The sequence below is a fragment of the Nyctibius grandis genome, chromosome Z (assembly GCF_013368605.1).
Source record: "Nyctibius grandis isolate bNycGra1 chromosome Z, bNycGra1.pri, whole genome shotgun sequence".
Lineage (NCBI taxonomy): Eukaryota > Metazoa > Chordata > Aves > Nyctibiiformes > Nyctibiidae > Nyctibius > Nyctibius grandis.
Window position 1 is genome coordinate 47,495,282 of NC_090695.1, and position 22,976 is coordinate 47,518,257.

A 22,976-nucleotide genomic window follows, 5' to 3' on the forward strand; every position below is an offset into this window, starting at 1 on the left:
TGATGTCTAGCATCTCTTTCAATCCAAGTGATGACAGAGACCATTAATATTAATGATACTGTTTTCTAAAACTTGAGGAGATTTGTTTGGACACCTTTGTAACTGCCTGTGATCCTGCCACAGTTATTCTTTCGAACATTTACTACTATTGAGAAGTAGTAAATGTTAGAATGTTACAGAGCAATTTCATAATCTGGCTTTTATGAGGTTGGCTGATGCAAAACCATTGTATTTAGAAATACAATAAATTGATCTTTCCTAATTTCGTATATATGCATGCATGATTTTTTTTTTCTTTCTTATACATGTATATATATGTATATATATACAGACACTTTTGGTACAATTAATATTGCTGGCATATGCATTACACTTAAATTGTCCCTAATTCTTTGCATCTAGCTTTTCCCAGAAATTTGGATTTCCTGCCTGTAATGGACAGAGGAAGTTTCTGGCTCTGAAGCATTTGTTTTTACCAGTGAAACTCTCTTCACATCATGAAGTAGCCTGTTTTTACCATTAAGAAAAAAAGATAATTTAGTTACAGATTTTGGGAGGTGCCTGGTGCGAGGCGTTGCTCCCAGCAGGGTCAGCAATGGGGTGAGACCAGGCTGCTCAGGAAGGGAGGGAGCCTGCACAATCTGTGGGCCACCGCTCGCCTGTCCTCCTGGGGAAAGGCTTCCTTATGGCCAGTCTCAGCCTCTCCTGGTCCCTTGCTCTCCAGCTGTGCCCTTCTGAGAAGAGCTCAGCTCCTCAACAGCCCCTTGTAGGCACTGTGTCTGCTGTTAGGTGTCCCCAAGCCCCACTGTCCAAGCTGAACCAGCCCTGGTGCTCCAGCCTCTCTGCCCAGGATGAACACACTAGCCCCAACCATTTTGGTGGCTCTCTTGGGAGAGGTAGCACCTCTTTTACATTCTTTTGTTCTGTCCTGCTAGACTTCCACAGCTTGTTGTGTGAAGTTTTCTGCTGAACAAGAGCAAAGTAAGCAGGAACTTACTGAGATGTCATTTCTTGCTTCTTCAGTCAGAAATATATATGAACTGTCCTGTGCTTTAAAAGAAAGGCCAAGTTCTACAACTTACCAAAGTTTTCAAGAATGTTAAGAGGAAATTGAATTAAATTCCTTTTCTTCTCCAGGATGTATGCTGGAATTTAGTCTCTCATGTACTTATGAATGCAGTTTCAGGTGTCCTCCACAAATTAAAATGTATTCTTCAACAGTGGAAGTATTCTTTTGACTTTAAAGTGAATAGTTTCTGAATTTTGGGGCTATTAGTTGAGGCTAAAGATACATCTGGAATGCCTTCCTTGACATCACCAGATCTGCCAAAAAGAGCAAAATGAGAAGTACTCCCCTAAAATCTGGTTGTGATGACTGTGGTTGCTGTTTTGGAGCCAGGTGCACTTTTGAAAAGAAAATAAAATCCAAATCTATGTTCTGCAGTAGCAAGTGACGGTATTTGCACTGTTATGCTATGTGTTTATTGAGAGATGGAAAAGGGCCACTTCCTAATAAACTCTCAGATTAGATAAGACTAGCCAGAAAATTTTCTACTTGTGTAGGGAGACATGAATTATTTATTAGTCCTCCTAGAAGTCTGTACAATGCCCATTCAGAAACAAGAAAAGAAAAAAACCCTACATTTCATAGCATGCGAAAAGTACTTGCTTAGTAAATTCATGATAAAATAAAATATAATGAAAATTGCCAGATAAATACTGTATTATGAAGACCTTTGTAGTTTCTGTGTTTTGTTTCTGGTGGCTATGCATATTGTAATAGCTAGTCTTTCTATATTCTGAGGAAAATTCCACATGACTTAGAGGTTGTAGAGTAGTCAAGAAGGCCGGATAAAACTGCAGAAGCTTAAAAACATCACCGATCTTGGAATGGAGTGTGATTGTGATTGAAGCTGCAAATCAATCTAGTTCTGAATCACCTCTCTTGTACCATCTCCTCCCTAAGGAATTATCAAACTTAATATTGTGTTGATTGGCTTAAACTCTGATTCTATAACATCTTTAGGCAGAGCTCTTTAAAGAGGCAATCTTTATGACCATCGCTAGTGGTAAAGATGTGTTGTCTTCTAAATGCCATTAGTGGTTATTGTTAACTTTTTGATTAAGGAAAAAAAACATGCCATTTTTGTGTCTATTTTAATATCCTTTTTTAATAACAGTTTCCATATTAACATATTTGATATTTTCTTTTTGATACTAACAATGTCTTAAGTCAACTTTTTGCATCATCAACTTATATAATCAAGCCTTCCATATAAGTAAAATTGAGAATTGCCTGAAAAACTCAGTTTTTTTTTCAGTTGATTCTGTTGAATACATTGTGTCTTTCATCAGGTGTCTGTGAAATAATTCTTCCCAAATTTTGGTTTTAGTATTTCAGGTAGTCCATACAATGTATTTACTAACTCCTGTTTGTGTACGGCTGTAAACTGTTTCCTTATGCTATGAGCGAAAATAAGTTTTCAGTAAAAAGAAGTAAATATTGATGATGTCTTCAGTGCATTTGTTTTAATCTTTTTTTTTTTTTCCTGATTGGGATGCTAGAAAGCTTATAAGTTTATTTCTTTGGCAACACTTTTATATTATGCTTTTTAGCTTGGTGTGTTACGAGGGACACATATATATGCCGGGAGTAAGAGAGTGGCTCAGTGGGGATTGTTACTCTTTCTCATAAGTATTTGATTCTTAAAGCTCTACTCAGCAGCAATAGGCAGAGAGGAGGAGCTGTTTTCAGCCACTCTAAACACATTCATTTTAAGTTTCTGCTGAAATATACTAATGATTTATCAGGAAAATAACTCTTAAATTTTAGTTTTGGGGTATGGCACAAAATCAGGAAGTATAGTGGTTTTTGATATACTACTTGCAACTCATCTTTAGAATTGTTTGATTTACAGATTTACTTCTATCCTTGATCCACAGGGAAATTGCAAGAATAGCAGAATTATGCTTTGAAGTATCGGATTGTACGATTTGTTTATTTCAGAAAAGTAATGTTCCTTGTCTTCAGAATTATAATGGGATTAAAATATTATACATTATATATTAACTCTTTTTTACTAGATTTTTACTAGAAGGTATGTGGAACCATGCCTTTAAAAAAAAAAAATAAATCAGTCTTTAGATAAAGTGCAAATAGAGACTCCAAAGCAGAGAACCAGGGCTTGCATCCCCAAGTCCGGGTTGCAGGGAAGAGGGATTTTAGATGTACCCATTTCATTAATGTCCCCAGCTGGCTTAGGTAGTCCTTCAGTTTGAGTTCTAGCTGTCAGTCTTAGCCCTAGATGCTGAACACTCCCTGTTCATGGTGTAGCTCAGGTATGGGTCAGTATGTTAATTCTACTTCTAAGCCTAGTCTTGGTACCTATGGTGGGTGAACATCACAATGTCTCTCTTTGTTCATAGATGTAGCCCAAAGTAGTTTTTACACATCTGTTTGTGAGCAATTTATTCAATCTTGTAGAACCTGCTCCTTAGAGGTATTACTACTATTGATGCTAATTAGAACTCTTGTCCGTAGTCCTTGGATAGAAAACGAGTACCGAAAGAAAGGTGAATGTGAAAGTTCCTTCTAGCATTGATAAGCAAAGTGGTACAGTTGATGAGTTGGTAACAGAACCATGAGCAAAGAAGATACTGGAGAAACAAACATCAAGTTATGAGCTTTGTTCCCGAATGGTTTTAAATAAATTGCTAACGTTAATTGACTTGCAGAATATATGTGTTCCTGTATTGGTGAATCTAGATATCATTTGTCCAGATGCGTGTAGGACATTTTGCTTTTTTTTTTTTTGGTCTTTTTTAGGTCCATAATATATTGGCTGAAATGGTCATGGGTGGAATGGTTTTGGAGACCAACATGAATGAAATTGTCACTCAGATTGATGCTCAAAATAAACTGGAGAAATCTGAGGTAAGAGTGACACACTCTGTAGTTTCTAAACTAAAAACATGGTTGTAGTAAATGCGTGCTATATAATGCTGTTTGTCCTTCAGTAGCAAACTATATACAGCTGCTTGCTTATAATGCTAAAAATTGTCAGCGTATCATTAGGTTAGGCTGTCATGCCTTTCATCATAAGTAATAATTGCTTAAGAGTCACTGTTAATTAGTTTTTGCTGTTTGTATCTAATAGCATTGTGCGCCATTGCTATTGAGATACTTCTGTAGTTCTCTTAAGTTTCTCCTGCAGAAAGCATTTTATTTCCAGTGTATTTATTATGCTGGACTAGTGACTATAACACTTAAATGAAATTAAAGGACCAAAGTGTGTATACAAAGACTACATATTCCTGTCTGCTAGTATGTTTCTAGCACATGAAATAAATGGAAGCATATTTAATGTCACAATAACACCGGAACACAAAATAATAAATTGGACTGAAATGGACTAGGTAGAATTTAAAGCCCAGTTTTAGACCCTTTAAAGTAAATATGAATTCTGCCACTTTGATAATCTGAACATATGGTCTTCAGTTGAGTAGATTCAAGTGAGCAGATGATATTCTATATATGCCCATAACAGTCTGAGGGAGGGATATTCACGTAAGTTGTGGGAATCCCTTTTCAATTCAACAATTATTGAATTTGTATTTAGGAAAGTAACTTAGACTAAGAAAGGATTTTAGAAATGCTTTAGCTATGACACAGAGTATTACTGTTCCTTTAACATCACCAGACATGCCTTGTAACCCAAAATACTACTAGTACATCTTAACTAAGTCTGTGATTGATTCTTACTGGTGAGAGTAATTCCACAGAGGAACACATCATCTGATTTTTGAAGTGTAATATTCAAATTTCTAAACAAACCTTTGGAGACTATTTCTAAAGTTTAAGTCAGCTCAGTAGATTGAAATCTTGCAAATGGCATAAATATGAACTAAATGACATTTTAGGAGAAGAGCTAGAGAACTTCCTAGTTTTAACTTAAGTGCAACAAAGAGAAATGAATTCTTAAGCTTTTTCATGGTACAGTGTATAGATTATTAAGGTGTCCAAAATTTTAACATTTTTCTTAAACTCAGAATGAGCATTGATCAGAGAGATGAATATTTGGAATTATTCTCATAAATTTTTACTATATTTGAATAACTTCAGTGTACATGTATTTCTCTTTATTTGATGGAAAAATAAAATAGTGTGCCAAAAGCTGAACCTACTGAGCAGCTGTGTTCTACCGTGTATTTTGCGCATATCAATTTTACCTAAAAGCATTTAATTAAGGTATTTATTCTTAATTATGTGAATTCTGTTACCAAGTCAACTGTAGACCAGTCTCTGACTAGTCACCTGAAACACATCAATTCAGTGCAGCCAGCTGCAATACTTGCTGTTTTCCATTATTCATCAGTAAGTCATACTTTCTTTTAAGATGCTTTTAGTATAAAAATAGGTGGTAGAAGATATAAAAAAAACCATGTATTGCTCAAAGCATATGCAAGGCAAATAGCAACTTGTTCCTTTACATTCAGCAATGAATTATAGAAGGTAAAGAAGTAGCAGTGATTAATTGAAACACTTGGTGACTGGGATGGAGTGGAACATTTCACAGTCTGCTCACCACAAATGCATTTTTTTTTTGTTAGTTCAGTGACTGTTTCTTTCCAAATTTAGCAGTTACTGTAATGCTGAGATACTTCACAGTACCTGGTAACTATTTCCTCAGATCATTAATCATTTGTTTCATGTATATCCACAGAAATTTCCTGATTGCTATTTCTTTTCCTTTGTCTTTTTGATCAAGATTGTAAGTCTTTCAACATGTCTTTCCTGAACATGTATTTTCAAGATACAAGGAAATCCAGTTCATGTAAATCAAAATCAGTAATAACTTAATACTATTTTTGAATGCTGGTCACTAAGAAATCAAAACTAGTGGATCTTCTTAGTTTTCTTTAATTTTAAAAAAATTAAATTACTTTTGAAATTTAGAAATTATTATTGATATAGTCTCTAGTTCATAGGACTGCCGCCTGTGCCACAGCACTCTCGCTTTAGTCTGCTTGGCTTGTTAGACATCCACCATAGTTCTTGCATCCATAAAATAGCTGCTTTAAGGTTAAATTGCCTTTTCTTTTGTAGCTGAAATTATGAAGCTAATGAAGTTGTAACTGAGCTACATTTTCAGAAATAAATTTTGTATTGTGCCCACCTGGCTTCCCTTAATATACAAAATTTAGCCATTTGACATCAGGTGTTTGTTTAGTTATGTAATAGGTTTCTAAAGAGGCTTTTGGTTAGAATTTAGTGAAGAAGATTGAATGTATTGATTAAATTCACAAATATTTGAGCAAAGTTACCAACTCAAAGCATTTGTTAATGCTTTCAACAAAGATTTATTATTGAAACCTCTATGAGGGAGTCGCTAGCTTTGATTTCTGATTCAGCTCTTACATTGCTTGGGTGGCCTACAAAGGAAATTCTATTTCTACCCTGAGAAATGTTGTCTTTAATGCATTTCCCTACCTTTCAGTTTAGTGTTTATCTGTGAATGGATTTCTGGTCAATCTTCCTAAAGCCAAAGGATCATTGTGATTAAGGGAGGGAATTTATGGGAGAGGGGTCATTGGGATTTTGTCCAGAGCCTCTGGAAGTATTGTAGGTAAACCTGGGCTACCGCTTCTCTATTTGGAGTGTTCAGCTGCGTGTGATTTAGACTTTTAAGTTGGACCTCATTTTTTTCCTGAACCTCCTGATCTTTTCTAGCTCTTTCCATTCTTCTCTCTTACAGACCTTTATCTTTCAGTCTCCCAGACAGGACAGGTAGACAAAGGTATTGCTGACTTTTAGAAAAAATGTACTTTTAACAAAAAGGGAAAGCAAAATGATGTCAAAGGCAATAAATTATGTAGGCCAGACTCAAAAATTATGTGTAAAAATACCCGTACTAGTCCTTGTAGCCTACTTTTTGTGCTAGTTTCTTCTTGTAGTTCCCTCATCTTTTTATTGGCTATAGTGTATTTTACTAGCTTTCCATTGGCATCATATTTTTTATTTTATTTCTCTTCCTGCATTTTAGAATTTAACTTTTCTTTGTATCATTGTTTAAGAAACAAAGGAGTATGAACTTGTATGCATATTAACAAAAAACACTGCAAAACTAGTGTGAATAAAAATTGAACACACAGATAACAAAATATGATATGACGACGTAATAGAAATAGCTTCCTTATTGGGAGAATTTTGTACCCGATAGTCTAAAATAGGTAGTGTGAACTCTTCTGCTTCACCATTTAGTATTTCTGAATGAAAACAAAGAACTTTTACCTGCTTGCAGAGAGAAATTTCAGAATAAGTTTCAGGTGAACAAAACTTTTTTTTAAAAAAAAACACCAAAACCAACAAACTCAAATAGTTTTATGCATATAGAATAAAATTGTTGGTGCAATTTGTAAAGATGATGTAGAAATACCAAAGTTGACCTTTCAACCTTAAGTATATCAAACATAAATGGGAAGGGTTGTCAGCATGTACTCAACCTCAGATGTACATTTGCTGCCCTTGCAGTCTGAATCACTAGATTTCGCTTTATGGTACCTTGATAACTTCAGTCACTGAACACAAATATTAACAAGGAACTGAAAAAGGAGGGGGAAAATGTATGTTTGAAGTTTGGTTTATGGTCATTGTACCCCGTCATTTGCTGTTTGAAACATTTAGTGCAGCTCGTTTGAATGTCAGGCAATGTTAATTGCAGTACTTCAAAATTCATTTCCACTCATTTTTAATATCTGTGTATTCAAACTGCAGGTATTTTAAATAGCTGGAATCTTAAGCAGATGAAGTTTATTTAATTTATGACTAGCTTTGATCTTTACTTTTTTACATGATCTTTCTAGGATAAAGTAATGTAACATCTTTAAGATTTAACAAATATAATTCTGTAATTGGATTTAGAAGCACTAAGTTGTAAAGGATTAGCTAAAAATATTTTTGGGTAGTATGAAACATTTTACCTAAATTTGAAGAATGCTATAGCACATGAAGAAAATCAAGCAAATGACCTTCCTCTGCCTAATATGTCAACACGTGTCATACATAATCTGTATTTCATTGTAATGGTAGGGAGCTTGATTTCAGGTCTGTTTTTTTGTTTGTGTTTTTTTTTTTTTTTAATTGTGCAAAGCTACTTTTCTTTTTCTGTGTTCTGCTCACACATGTTCTGTTTTTATTTTTGGGTCTGGCAATGAAAAACGAACAAACAAATAATTGATCATTCCCATCCATTTCTCTCTTTGTGATTCAAGTGCTTAAAATTTCTAAGAGTATGTCTTAAGTCTTCTTATCTGTTTGGCCTCATTTTGATATACTTGCAGACTTCATTTTGTTTTTTCTCTAATTATGTTCATTTATTTAACTTCATAAGCAGGGGACATGATCATTCCTTTATATTATGTATTGCATCCTTTCATGATTTCATAACCCTGCTGCTTTGAAGTCATACTTGTTCTGGAAAGAAGCATTGGTATGAAACATCAGCAGCAGAGAGGTCCTAGTACCTCTGAAATACCTGGAAAAGGGTGGCTTATTTTGAAAAGTGTTAGCCTTCATTATTTTGTTTTCCAGTAGGCTGTATATTTTTATGTATTTATTTTAGTGATAGCTAGCTCTGTGTAGAGTTGTTTGGGATGGTGGTTTGAGTCTCTTTTTTTTAAATATATATTTGTATATACATATTAACTACATTTGTGATGTGCAATACTTTTTCCAAAAGATCTGAATTTCTTTTTAAAGAGTAAACCAGTGTTTCTGGGATCACTTTCATGTAAAGTTATCAGTGGGGCATTATGAGAAAGGATGATGATAAGAATGAAGAAAATTGATTCCTATAGTGATAAATAATGATCTAAGTAAACTAACAACAGCTCGTATTTCTCACTTGATAGACTAGCATCAGTAGAATAAAAGTTCTGTTATTAAATGTGTCTATTTCAATCTTTAAAATAGCATTATTGTTTTGCATATGTGGCATTGCTCTTTCACTCTAAAAGTCTATGAACGTTTTTTGCAGTAACTGAACCTAAAATTTTAATCTACAGCTTCAACATTAAAGTACAACCTTCAATAACAAATGAAATTGAGAATACAAAGCAGCTGTGGCAAAAACATGATGTATTGGCTTATTGTAATACCAGCTGTATGCAATTCATACTGTATTTCTGAAATTTCATTAGTATGTCTTAAGAAATTTCATTTTCCCTTGCTTAAGTCATTTGTTCTCTGTGACAGACAATTCATCATTCACTGCATGTTTAAAGCTTGCTACGTGTTTTGGTTTTTTTTCAAGTGAAACAGTTTTTTCTTTGCATCTCACCAACTTACCTGCTGACTTATTTGATAAAAAAGGCAGTTGAAACTTGGCCAAATGAATGTTACAGTGATGGCTGTTTTAATCAGGTACCTCTATAAAACTGCTTAAACACACACTGGGCTGGAAATGCTTCTTGTAATACCTTTGTGTTTGTAAATACAGTTCACTTTCTGTAAAAGAAATGATAAATAAATGGAAGGACTGCATACTAGTTCACTGTTTGACATGCTAAAAAGGAATGCTAAGGCATTTGGATATAATAGCATTTGAAATAATGTATTAGTTATCCAGTTTTGGAGTTTAGATACTTTTCAGTCTTATCCATTAGACATTTTTTATGTGTTTGCTCTCTCTTAGAAATACTGTATGACTATATTGTGCTTGATAGTCTTGACATTAATTGTGGTAAATAGCATTCTGTGATGCATATTATGTATACGTTGAATTACAAACCCACTTAATATAGAGAATTACGGGAGAAGAAAATGTAGTAGTTTGAAAATCATTACTCCAGCATATGATAGTGAAAGACAGTCTCGCTGGCAAAAAAAAAGAGATAATCTGAAATTCATAGTACTTGTGTCAGGGATCTTCGCTGATCCTGATCCGGAATGGTCCTCATGAAATGTGACTTTTGGAAGTCATGACTTTATGGGGGGTGGAAGGGCAATGGTCATGTCAATTGTGGTATTTTAAATAATTCTCAGTTGTGTCTCCATTGTATCCTATGCCATTGGGGCGGGAGGCAGGGACTGTAAGTCTGTGTAAAGAGGGTAGGTGCAGGTAAGTGAAAATAATGACCAGTTAATACTAAAACTTTTATTTGTCCATTAAGAATAATTAACTTTCATTAAAATAGGGTAAGGAATCTCCATCCTAGTCACCTAGAAGGCATCTCTCTTTTGAATTGCCAGCCATGCCTGTTTGTGTGGACCATGTCTATCACTTAACGATATTTTTCTGCTTTCCCATTGTTTCAGTTACAAATTGTATAATTCATTGCTTTTGTTACTACTTTATTAGTGTTTTCATCTTCTCTATGGAAAACAGTTTACACTGCCCCACTTCTGGTTTTGGTTAAAGAATATTTCTCCAGTTACTGAATATAGAATTTAAAGTATAGAACCAAATAAAAGGGAAATGCATGTATTGTTTTATCTGATAAAACTTCACTGGTAGTTACGTCTTGATTTCAAATTAGTATTTCCAGGTTCTCAAATATGAAAGGACAGTTTAGAGCAGCTTCATATCATCTGCACTGTTTTTTAATAAAAAGCAAGAAATTGCAGTGTGTAATACCACTCCTTTAAAATATTGCAGATTGAGGGATGCAGTTTGGATACTTGCATTTCTTAATACTACTAGTGTTAGATCCAGATTTTCCCCTTCGTGAAGGTATTGGAATTGAAACAGCCTCTGAAGTGAATGGCCTGATAGACTTGGTGATGTTAAGGGAAACTAAGGGAAAAAAGGCTTTGAAAATACTTTTTGCACCTTTTTAGTTTTACTTAGTCTGTACTTCTGAGAACTGATAATTTGGATTACATCAGGGCCAAAGTGAGAGCAAATTATTTGGTTGCATTAGAGATTTAAGATTTCCTGAGCTTTCTCCTCTACCCTCACATGCCTTCCCCAACTTTGGCGTGTCTCGTATATGGGTGTTTGGAAAGGAGGATGTTATAACAGATGACTCATGGCTTTCTGGCCTCTGTTCCTGGTACTGGGAATCCTCCTGTGACTAAAATCTAGGGATTTATGATGCTTTAGCCTTTCCACATGATATAAAAGGGTTAGTGCAAAACTGGAAAATTTAATTGGTTTTCTTTTGACTATGGGTTGTGTTTTTGAAAGGAGGAGAACAGTAGGTAGGATTTTAAGTGGAAATCTTATGTTAATTTGACCTTCCATTTGTTTCTTAGAGTAGTAAAAGGGAGAAAATGTTTTTTTGGACAGCGTTCAAAAAGTAGTTGTTATCTGAGGAGTATATGGGGTGTCTTCTCCTTTTGTGCAGTGGTGCAGGTGGATACCACAGACGTCAGGTGTACTCCTCAGTCTAATTATATCCTGTAATTACAATGTATTTCAGTGAAAATCAAGAATCTGAAAAGGTTATACTTGAGCAGTAGTAACCTACCAACACTATTTGATAATCAAATACGACACAAACTTCTCCAGAAATTTTTCCTGTCTTGTTTTGCTGTATTTCTTGCACCAGATTATTTTATCTGCAAATGCACAGGTTTCTTCAGTGTTTGACACTCTTATAATGAAATACCTTCCATTTCTACAGGTTTAGCCTTTTGTTTAACCAGTTCTTGGCATGTTGCTTTGTTTCTTGTGGATTGCTCCTTTTTCCTGGGCCTGCAAGATGTCACACTCTAAAACTGTAGTAGTTCTCAAAATCACTTTGTGGTTTTTATTCTTTTTGAATATTTTTAATACTACTTTTTAAACATCAAAATAAAAAGGTGGGGTTTTTTCACATATTCACAGAATTTGGAATATGATCTTTTTTTCTGCAAATAAGAGCTCTGTTTTTAAAGTACTTTCAGTTTGTTTTTTTCCCCCCAGCAAGAACAAAAATTATTTCTACACTTTTGTGGCAAGTCTGAAGTAAAATCACACAGCTAATTCTAAATACACATAGAGAATCTGAACTTTTCAGAGAAACATCTCCATACTTAAAATGAATAGTACCTTTTCTACACAGCATCAAATACAGTAAAAACTGAAGAGCTGTTCTTCAAAAGCAATAGGGAAGGATCATATTCTGTATGTCTCCAGACTTCTGAGTTGTAAATAGTATTTGTTAGCATTTCAGTAATATACCCTAGTGTGTAAACTTGGCACATGTTTTATCTAAAAGGCAGAACTGAGTGGACCTCAGTAATGTATTCACTTCCATATTGTAAAACTTGCGTATTTATACAGAAAAGCTCTGGCTTTAAATTAAGAGAGACTAAATACAGTAGAGGACTTTAATAAAAATCAGGTACTTCAATGTTTAATTTGACATAACCAGGCTATTATGTAATGTTCCAGTGTGCCTGTGGGCTGCAGATAAGTTAGCATATAGTTAGATACTGTGGGATAACAGATTACTCTAGTTGGTCTATAGAAATTATCTCTCCACATGCTCTTTATCACCCACAAATGCAAGGTGTTTATTCTTTTCATTTTAGGCTAAGCCACCTTGAAATACCTTTTTTATATATATATATATATTTTTTTTTATATATATATATATATATATAAATTTAGATAAGTCATATGGTTCAACTGACATTCAGTAACTTGCTGCTTTGAGGTTACGTATTCTGAACCTGTAACCAAAGTTAGTCAACTGTGAACCATGTGAACTTTTAGAATAAGTAAGTGACAAAGACAGCACATTGGACTTTAAATACTTTAAGATTGTCTGTTCTGTAACCTACACATTACACATGCTTGGATAAGACTCCTATTCCTCCCCACATACTTTTCCATGAAGTTGACGCTATATGTTTTACCATATAAAAAGGAATGTGTGAACTGTTTTCTTTTTCTGGTTTAATATTTCCAAATAACCCATTTCATTGCAAACACAATTACCATCTGGTCTTTCTAATTGTGTAACCATGGAAATATTTGAAAAGTTAGTTGTCTGTGTTTATTACTAGTGAATCTTCTTGTGACCAACTTTGCCTGACTTGCATTTTTCCTCACTTTATACACAGGCTGGTTTAGCAGGAGCTCCAGCCCGGGCTGTTTCAGCTGTAAAGAATATGAATCTGCCAGAGATCCCAAGAAATATTAATATTGGTGACATCAGTATAAAAGTGCCAAACCTGCCCTCTTTTAAATAACATGACTACTCCAGGTAAAACCAAGGAAGAAGTGTAATAGAGATTTACAGCATAATTGTTTACTAAATAAACTACATGTCTAACTTTTACGATTTGGATAAAAGCCAAGGTACTGTACAGACATAATTTGAAAAATCAGTGTGTGGAGTTGAATGTTGCTTTTGTCTTGTTTGTGAAATTAAAGGAAATGGGTAGTTCCTGTGTGATTTCTAAATTACATTCCTATGCCCTTGTAAGGCATATCACTGTGTCTCGGCTGCTGCAGTATTTTGGGAAGGTATTTAAGATGTTCTTTACTTTGTATAACCTATAATGCTGAGGTTTTTTTGTATTCACTAGGGTCTATAATTAGTGCATTCCTTAACTACTTCTGCTGTTTGTCATGATTATTTAACACTTAAGTGCAAATGTTGCATGAAAGCATTGAACTCTTGTTTTGTTTAAATAAAATCATAACAACTGGACTTCTAAGTACCTGTTTGTCTGAAATCTGCTCTTTGCAATAAATCATGTTGTTTCCTATTCATGGAGCCAATTGACTATATATAAATACTGTTGTAGCAAGCATTAATGTTGTAGTTTAGTCTCTGGAGGAGTTACACGGGCATGTTGTGTTGAACATACTGGCTCTTTACATTCCGCACAAAAGCTGTTCATTATTATTCTGAAGGAAAAACTGCCTTTATGGAAGATCCTACGACTTCTGTTTACATAGAGATGTTGAGGAGATACTTATACAATCTGATAGACTTTCCCTGATGGTCTGACTTTGTTTTGGGAAAAAGGGTCTCTGCAGTTGCTGTGTGTGTTGTGAGAAGTACAGAACTGGCTGAGGAGACTGGGCAGCTCAGAACTGTAAATGTGAGTATATCAAGTAATGTGATAAAGAAAGGCACTCTGGAAGGATAAATGAGGATACTTTAATAGCGCCTCTGTGCCTGGTGACATTTGTGATTCTCTACTTTGAGGATTAGATTTATGAGATATTTAGTATTGTCAAGACCTGAAAAAATCTAAGTGCTATCACCTCTGTGTAAGTTGCTCAGCTCTGAAACTCTTCTGTGATTTAAAAAAAATAAAGGGAGGTGGTGACTGGTTTTTATAATCATGCTTTTAAGCTCTGTGTGATGTACAAGTCTGTTTAAATTAATAATAAAAATATCATTGGGATATTTAAGAATTCCTGTAAAGTTTTCTTCTCCAAAAAAGTCTGCAGTTAACACTATATATGAAAATACAATAATATTGTATCAAGGACAACACATTTCAGGACTAGTCTGAGAGGTCCTGTGTTACTTCAGATATTTGGACTTGATGTAAACCAAGCATTCTTTTCCTTTGAGTTGAATGTTAAGACATACCCCATAGGATAAACTTGGAATCACGTAACATTCTCTGTTTGATCCATAGTAACTATCATTGGTGCTTTTGAGAGCATCTGAGAGAGAAAAAGAGAAAGAGAAATGACTTTTGAAGCAGAAAATCCAATACAATCCAAGGAATTTTAATGTATTTCTTAAGGGGTGGGAAACCTTCATGTATATTGTTTGTATTGCATTAAATAAGCATCAAGTAACACTATTTTATAAATGCTTTCGAAAATGGAATTGCCCTCTTCATACCTCTTGAAAAGAATATTTAAGAACTTTCTTAGTTTGAGGCTTCAGAAAATTTCCAGTGGGGTTTAAGTAGAAAACGGCCACTTTCTCTTTTCCATTGGAGAAATTGAGAGAATGAAACGTGCAGCATTTTTTTTCCCCTGTGAAGTAGAGTATTCTTTAGTATTCTCAAATTAAGCAGCTTAGCTAGTACAAATCTGGAACTGTTATAATTTCATCTGCTTTTGCCAACTTTTGTTTTTCTGCTTGATGCATAGACCACGTGACATTAAAAAGTAAAGATGTTGAAATTTTCCATGTAGTTCCCCCTGTGAGGATTTAGTTAGTGCTGTTGCCAACGGACAAATAGGAAATTTTGAAACATTTGGTACTCTGATCTATAGAGAGTTTTTCTGGCTATTTGTGAAAGGAGCTCATAATTTCTGAAATCATTCCAAGTGCTCTATTTTTGGTCTCATTTTTTTCCCTCTGGTTCATTTTCAGATTTGTAAGCATAGGTAGTTAAAACACTTTTCTTTCCTCACAGAGAAATCTTTTCTGGGTTTATTTGAATCAAACATTTTTCCAAATCATTAGAGAAAACATGTCTGAGATGCATCTTGACATGAAGCTTATTTCAGATTAATTTCTCACCTCTTATCTGTCAATAGCCAGGCTTTCATTCTTAGCTCCTCACAATTATATGACTATTTTAAAGCTTGCTTTTTTTTTTTTTTTTTAGCTTTGTGTTTTGCATTGCTGTTGTTTATACTACTTTTTCCTACCTGACAACATGGCTTCTGCCAGAAAGGATTCTTCTTTGGACAGCTCTTCCATAGACACGAGACTTTTCAAGAAGCTTCTCTGTTTGTGACTGGCCAGCAAATACTTAATGCAAGGCTGTGACTAACAACTGGAGCTTCCTTACTCAGAAAACTGTTGGATGGGAAGAAATTCTTTGTCAGATTTTCACAGTAAAATTGCACTCCTTTCAAAAAGAGGTGCTCTCTCACACACAGAAGAGGGACCATACAGAAAACTTGAATGTGGTAGTAATTTTTCTTAAATAAAAACAGAAGGTATGACAATGTGGGTCTTCCTCAGGGTAGCTGAACCTGTCTATTTGCCACTGCTTTGCCAGAGGAGTGTCTGTAGTTTACCATGTCGTTTGACACTGCCAGACCTTAAACTAAAACCAGTCAGAGGGTGTACTTGATTGATGGAAACGGTATTCTTACTCTTGACCTTTGTGGTGGGTTGACCCTAGATGCCCACCGCAACCACTCTTAGCAGTCCCCTCCTCAGCCGGACAGAGGAGGGGAAATACAAAGAAAGGCTCATGGGTTGAGATAAGGACAGGGAGGGATCACTCACCAGTTACTGTTGTAGGCAAAACAGACTCGACTTGGGGAAATTAGTTAAATTTATTGCCAATCAAATCAGACTAGGGTAATGAGAAATAAAACCAAATCTTAAAACACCTTCCCCCCCACCCCTCCCTTCTTCCCAGGATCAACTTCACTCCCAATTTCTCTACCTCCTCCCCTGGGGAATGGGGGTTGTGGTCAGTTCATCACACGTAGTCTCTGATGCTCCTTCCTCCTCGGGGAGGACTCCTCACACTCTTCCCCTGCGAACTTCCAGGGGAAGTCCTCCACGAACTTCTCCAACATGGGTCCTTCCCACAGGCTGCAGTTCTTCACAAACTGCTCCAGCGTGGGTCCCTTCCACGGGGTGCAGTCCTTCAGGAACAGACTGCTCCAGTGTGGGTACCCCACGGGGTCCCAAGTCATGCTAGCAAACCTGCTCCAGCATGGGCTCCTCCCTCCACGGGTCCACAGGTCCTGCCAGAATCCTGCTCCAGCGCAGGCTTCCCATGGTGTCACAGCCTCCTTCAGGCATCCATCTGCTCTGGTGTGGGGTCGCCCATGGACTGCAGGTGGATATCTGCTCCACTGTTGACCTACATGGGCTGCCGGGGGACAGCCTGCCTCACCATGGTCTTCACCACAGGCTGCAGTGGAATCTGCTCTGGTGGTGGCAGCTTCTCCTCCCCCTCCTTCTATGTTATCCCAGAGGTGTTACCACTGTTGCTGATGGGCTCACCCTTGGCCAGCGGTGGGACTGTCTTGGAGCCGGCTGGCATAGGCTCCATCAGACATGGGAGAAGCTTCTGGCAGCTTCTCACAGAAGCCACTGCTGTAGCCCCCCTGCTACCAAAACCTTGCTACGCAAACCCAATACAACCTTCTAGGGCTTGCCTTGTGTTGCACATATTCAGAGGTTTTCCATGATGCTGATCTGCTTGTATTCAGTACCTTCATGAGAATGATGTGCCTTTTGAATTCTTTCTCCTATTTCACCAGTGTCCTCTTAACTACTGCTTATGACTTGAAATAAGCTGTGGGCTGTAAATGATTAAACTCTTGATTATTAATTTAAATGTTTTTAATGCTTTTGTAACCGCAAAAAAAAAACCCGTTAACATATATATGTGCATGTGTGTGCATATATATATATATATAAATGAGTCTTTTACACTAGCTGTTGTTAAAAAGGAGATCATCTCAAGTCATCCTTTAGCTGCAGAAGCCAGGCAACTAATTTGCAATACTGCAGCTCTGTAGAGCCTGCCTTTTAAGTGACATTTGTCAAGGTGCCAGCATGTGTAAATGAATCACTGAAAGCCATTTTTCCTAACTCTGGGCATTTCTTAGAACTGTAAATGAAACATGACTAAACAGTAGCTGAGACTATTTGGTACTTACGGTACCCGAGACACCACCTTGTGTTGGTTTCCCACATTCGGTTTTCCTTTCTATTCGGTTCAGTTTCTCTGCTAGTGGAATTCTCTGGAATTTCTCTTCTCATGCGATCATAGCCATTTAACTGCAGTAAGTGTTATCTGTGCTACTTTTTGATAATCCTTGATAAACCGTGCACAGAGATAATTTTAAGGAGACTGTGTAACGTTAGTAATATGAATTAGTAATTAAGCCTTCAAGATGTTTTAACTCATCTATTTTTCCTGCATTTCCCCACACTTCTTGTTTTTCTATTGTCAGAAAGTCCCTGTATCACAGGTGATTACTTATCTCAATATTCCACAAGATAAGTATTTTCCACATTTGTTTGTATTCTGGGGATGCAGGGTGCAGTGCCCTCAGAAAGCGAGCTTAAGGCTTGGGTGTAGTGGCTGTTCAGATTACTTGCCTCCAAACTGTGACTGTCTCTCTCATTATGAATTACGCCTTTCAAATTCAGAGATATTTATTGTGAAACTGAGTAATGGGGAGAAAATTAAGTCTGATTAGGCTGCAAGAGCAACTGGTAGTTCTGGCAGGTAATTTTTTTGTCTTTGGGAAGAAAAATTCATTTCTGGGGTACAGACTCCCTCTCAAGTATTGACAGGAAATGTGTTGGAAGCATTTTCCTTTCAGAAACCAAAAATTTTCTTTGAAGGCCCACGTGGAGCAGACACGTGATTTTCTTCCTTCTTGCAAGATGGATTCTTCTAAACAAATGGAGAAAGGGCAGAAGAGATAAAAGTTCCACAGAGTGAGTGGGCATTCCCAGCTGCCTCCATAGACTTGAAACAGAGAAGCTAGTTTTCCCGCAGGGGCAATGAGTACTGCTGAAAAAAATCTTTTGACTCTCTTTTGCGAAAAGAGAAGTATCTCATGTTAGAATCAACTGAGAATGCTGTCTGCAGTAGTGACAGTACAGGTACTGTGTCAATGTGCTCCCCTCTCCTCCCTGAACAGTGAAGCACTGTTTTGAACATATTTGGAGACGAGGGAGTATTTTACATAACAAGTGTATACAAAATTTCTTCTCTTAAACAGATGTTGCTGCTCTGATTTATTCTGCTTGACAGGAATGGGTGGAGGAAAGTGTCACTTGTTGCAAGGGAGAAGCAGGTTCAAGCCAGAAACTGAAAATGGCGCTGCCTTCCTGTGAGCACGGTTGACCTTTCCTTTCTAGTAGCACATTCCAATAAATGCTAGAATTAGTCCTGAGTTTTACTTAGGTCTACGCTGACAGTCAAATGGGAACTTGCTAATGTTATAAGGGTTACCTCATAAAGCTCCTTGATACTGAATTATAGCAGATGCGGGGCATAAAATACTGAAGAAACTGGAAATTAAAATGTCACAAATCAAATAATTGTTTATAACTGTTAAATAAAGAAAAACAGAGCCTGAGTCTTGCACAAAATACATTTCTCAGCTTCTGCACAGAGTATTCATAATTTTACTAGGAGCAAGGAAAGCAGCCAAGTACTGCCAAAACTGACTAAAGGTGAACACTTAATTTCACCAAAAAATAATCTTTTGTTATTTACTTTAATGATTATCATAACAAATTGTAAATCTCTCTTTCTGTCTTCATTTAAGGAAATGATCTGTCCTTGCAATTTTTGGTTTTCAATGTTTACCCCAAAATGCTCAATGAGCTCAGGTAGTGTTATTACCTTCATCCCATAGGTGGAAACTCAAAGGTAGTCACACTGCGATATCAGTTTAGCAGCCAGATTGCTTGTCTGCAGAAGTTTTGGCCTTGTGGTGCATTAGAAGTTCTGTGACAGTGTGGTCTGACCAGGGAGGAGCCAGAGGTCAAGACATCCCCTCTTTGCGCAGACTGAGTATATCTGTGGCTGAAGTGCTAGAGGCATTTAGAATCATAGAATCATAGAATCGTTCTGGTTGGAAAAGAGCTTTAAGATCATCAAGTCCAACTGTTAACCCAGCACTGCCAAGTCTACCACTAAACCATGTCCCTAAGCACCACATCTGCACATCTTTTAAATACCTGCAGGGATGTTGACTCCACCACTTCCCTGGGCAGCCTGTTCCAGTGCTTGGCAACCCTTTCAGTGAAGAAATTTTTTCTGATATCCAATCTAAACCTCCCCTGGCACAACTTGAGGCCATTTCCCCTCGTCCTATCACTTGTTACGTGGGAGAAGAGACCAACACCTACCTTGCTACAGCCTCCATTCAGGTAGCTGTAGAGAGCAATAAGGTCTTCCCTCAGCCTCCTTTTCTCCAGGCTAAACAACCCCAGTTCCCTCAGCCGCTCCTCATAAGACTTTTATCTAGACCCTTCACCAGCTTCGTTACCCTTCACCAGCTTCGTTACCCTTCTTTGGACATGCTCCAGCACCTCAATGTCTTTTGACATTTGAGTTCATCCATTGCATGAGGCAGGGTGACAGTAATGCTTGTGCCATATTGCACTGCTTTCCCATCCAGTTTGGCTCTTCTGAAACTCAGCAGCAGACACAGCTTCCAAGTGCCCCTGTCTGGGCTGGCTCTGCTGTCTGGACAGCCAAGAGGACTGCACCAGGAGTGGAGCAAATTCCCCTCCAGATTCTCTCTGAACAGGACTATAAGTGTGTCACCAGAGCTGGAGCCAAAAGCAGGCCTGTAATGATGACTGAGCTGCTTGGATGGATGAGTATATGGTCTCCCTGTTTTCTTTTGGCTTTCACAGTCCAATCCATGGACCCTCTTCTGGTACAATTTTCAGCACTCAGCCAGCAGAGTTGCTGTGGGACCCAAGTTGAATTTCACAGCTTCAAATGTTTGCAGGGTACCAGCATGATCATTACTTTGTGTCTGCATCTAAGAAGTTTTTGCCTTTCTTGTAGCCATGGTAAGTGGCACCCATGTCTTCTCCACCGAAGGCCCATTCCAACGAATTTGAGCAAGCAGTCTGCAAAAGTGCATAGAGAGAAGGAAAACTGGAATGGGCTCTGCATTTAGAATAGTCTTTACAATAATTTGTTGTGCTGATGTGTGTCATGACAGCAAAGATCTTTCATGATTCAAACAGCCATCCCATTCCCAAGTGAGGTGCTGTTTTACTTGGTGTCAGAAATTGTTTGGGTCACCCTAGGACAGAACTTATGGTTCTGTTCCTCACTGAGATGCCCTGGCATTTCATGTGTCCTAGACTAGCCTGCCTGTGTCTCTGTACAACATCTCCTTCACCAGGGAGGTCTGGCTGGCTGTCATTCTTTGGAGTCTTTTCAAGACAGGTATCATCACAGATACGTCTGGCAAAGTCCAGCAGGGCACATCCTGGCTGCCATCCCTCTGCAAGGTGTTGTGCACTCATGCAATATGTGATTGCCCTGGCAATATGTTGCTATACAGAAATATCTTAATACAGGCATCTGCATCCTGGCTCAGGTTTGCCATGCTCGCTTAAAAACAAGGACAGGCAAACACTGGTTAGAGACAAGCCCTTATATAGACCTGCATGCTGGAGTTGTGATGCAGGCAACGGGAGGGAGAAAGTTAGTATGAGAGCCTCTTGCCAGGGGGTAATATCATGTGAGTTCGCAGTATAGGACTGGTTGTCTGAGGAAGCTGCATGAAGTGGTATGAGGCAACACAAAAGGCCTGAACTGCAGCTCTCCAGCAAAAGGTGCTATCGCTGAGATCATCTTCAGGAGAAAACCAAGAGCAGGTAGGAACAGCCAGAGCGTTTTGCAATGTAGAGTCACACAAGAAATCTGTAGCAAGGTAAGAAATAGTTAGTGCTCATCCTTTTCCTCCTGGAATCAGTGCAACAAATTCCAAATCTTAGAAGTATCACCCCGTTAAATGAGCCCCCTGGGACCTGGAAATTTCAGGTCTTAGGAACACTCTGTAGCCTGTTTTAAGTAGTTCAATGCCACTATAATATCTTTTTCGTTTAAGTTAGATTGCAGTTTACTAAAATACTCATATCCAAGTGTTGTGGGTTAGCACAACACAAATTACAGCTGTCCCGGCTGGGTCCCCTACCAGCTTCTTGTGCACCCCCAGCCTGCTCACTGCCAGGGCAGTGTGAGAAAAGGCCTTGATGCTGTGTGAGCACTGCTCAGCAATAGCTGAATCATGGCTGTGCTGTCAACACTGTTTTGGTCATGGATCTGAAACATGGCACCATATGAGCTACTGTGCAAAAAGTTAACTCTGTCCCTGCCAAAGCCAAGAAAATAGTAAGACAGGTAGTAGAATGAGGGAAGACAAAGTGGTAGGATAGTAACTCAGTAGGGCTTTGCATCATGCGTGAAGTAATTATTTTAAATTCACTCTTTCATAAGTACGTACAATGAAGGTCTTTCTGCTAAATCTCACTTAGGTTTCCCAGGAGGGAAATAACTCAGGAGACGGCTTGGGTGAAAAGAAATTAGTAGTTTGCAGAGCAGCTTAAAAAGAATACTGCCCAAAAGAAAAGCCAGAAGGAAAACAAAGGATAAAGAAGGTTGTAAAAGAAGGAGGAGCTAAACAGGTTATTTTATAATCTGGGGATAAATGTGTGACAGAGTTGTGAAATATTTTTTTAGGTTAACTGACAGTTATATAGAAAAATGGACAAGCCTTTGCAAAACAAGATCTTTTTCAGATAAAGACAAAAGCAGCGAGCTTTAAACTGCTTCTAAAATATGCATGTTTTTTCTGATAGTTGTTGATTGGTCTAATTTTACTTTTCTGACAAACATTTATCTAAAGCTGGCATGAGTGATGAGGAAGCAGTAACAGAAAGACACAAAAAGGAAGCAAATGGATTTGAATATGAGAAAACTTGCTGTTTCTTAGTACTACATAGTATTAAAAGTGTTTGCAAACGTGAGAAATTACTTATACCATGTTCGTGTGCTTTCTGACGCAAAACAGGTAATAGGGCTGCTGGTGAGGTGAATATTCAAGGGGCGTAGTGGTAACAGATGAGTTCCCTAGCCTCCCCTTTCCCCTAGCCCCCTCCTAGCAGTACTACCTATTAAGTAAATGACAGGCTGAAAGTAGAGGAGGATTTTATTCCTTCAGTGTGTATGCTAATTTCAGTGCCAAGAGGCTGGGATTCCCAAGTGATATTTCCTTTTGAGAAAATTTCTCCTGTCCACCAAAAGGATGAACAACATTCCAAAGTCACTAAGTTTGCTTGGTATCCAGTTTTTAGTTTTTAGATGTTATTTAGATTTCTAAGAACTGAAATGTGAAAGTATATAAGCAATGCAAAGTCTCTTGATCAAAAACAAGAGTGAAAATAGTAAGTTGTTTCATACTTCAGAGGTTTATTTGGCAATGCAGCTGTTATGTGTTCCTCTCTGACTTTGACTGTAATGGGGCGTGTAACGTCCACTCACTGATGTGCACTGTGGCAGTCATACCTGTTCTTAGGAGGACACGCTTGTGGAATTT

The 22,976-nt window shown here is 37.4% G+C and overlaps 1 protein-coding gene across 3 annotated transcripts in view; it reads left to right on the forward strand.

The window, feature by feature from the left end:
* The window catches only part of AP3S1 (adaptor related protein complex 3 subunit sigma 1), a 32,756-nt gene extending 18,453 nt beyond the window's left edge, over positions 1-14,303 (forward strand). Inside the window, exons 5-7 of one of the 3 annotated variants that reach the window (XM_068422856.1) lie at positions 3,827-3,934; positions 13,052-13,194; positions 13,851-14,303. In XM_068422856.1, the coding sequence (XP_068278957.1) occupies positions 3,827-3,934; positions 13,052-13,180 (237 nt within the window). In that variant the 3' untranslated portion in view covers positions 13,181-13,194; positions 13,851-14,303. The other 2 variants (XM_068422857.1, XM_068422854.1) reach the window with 2 other exon arrangements.
* Positions 14,304-22,976: the final 8,673 nt, after the last annotated feature.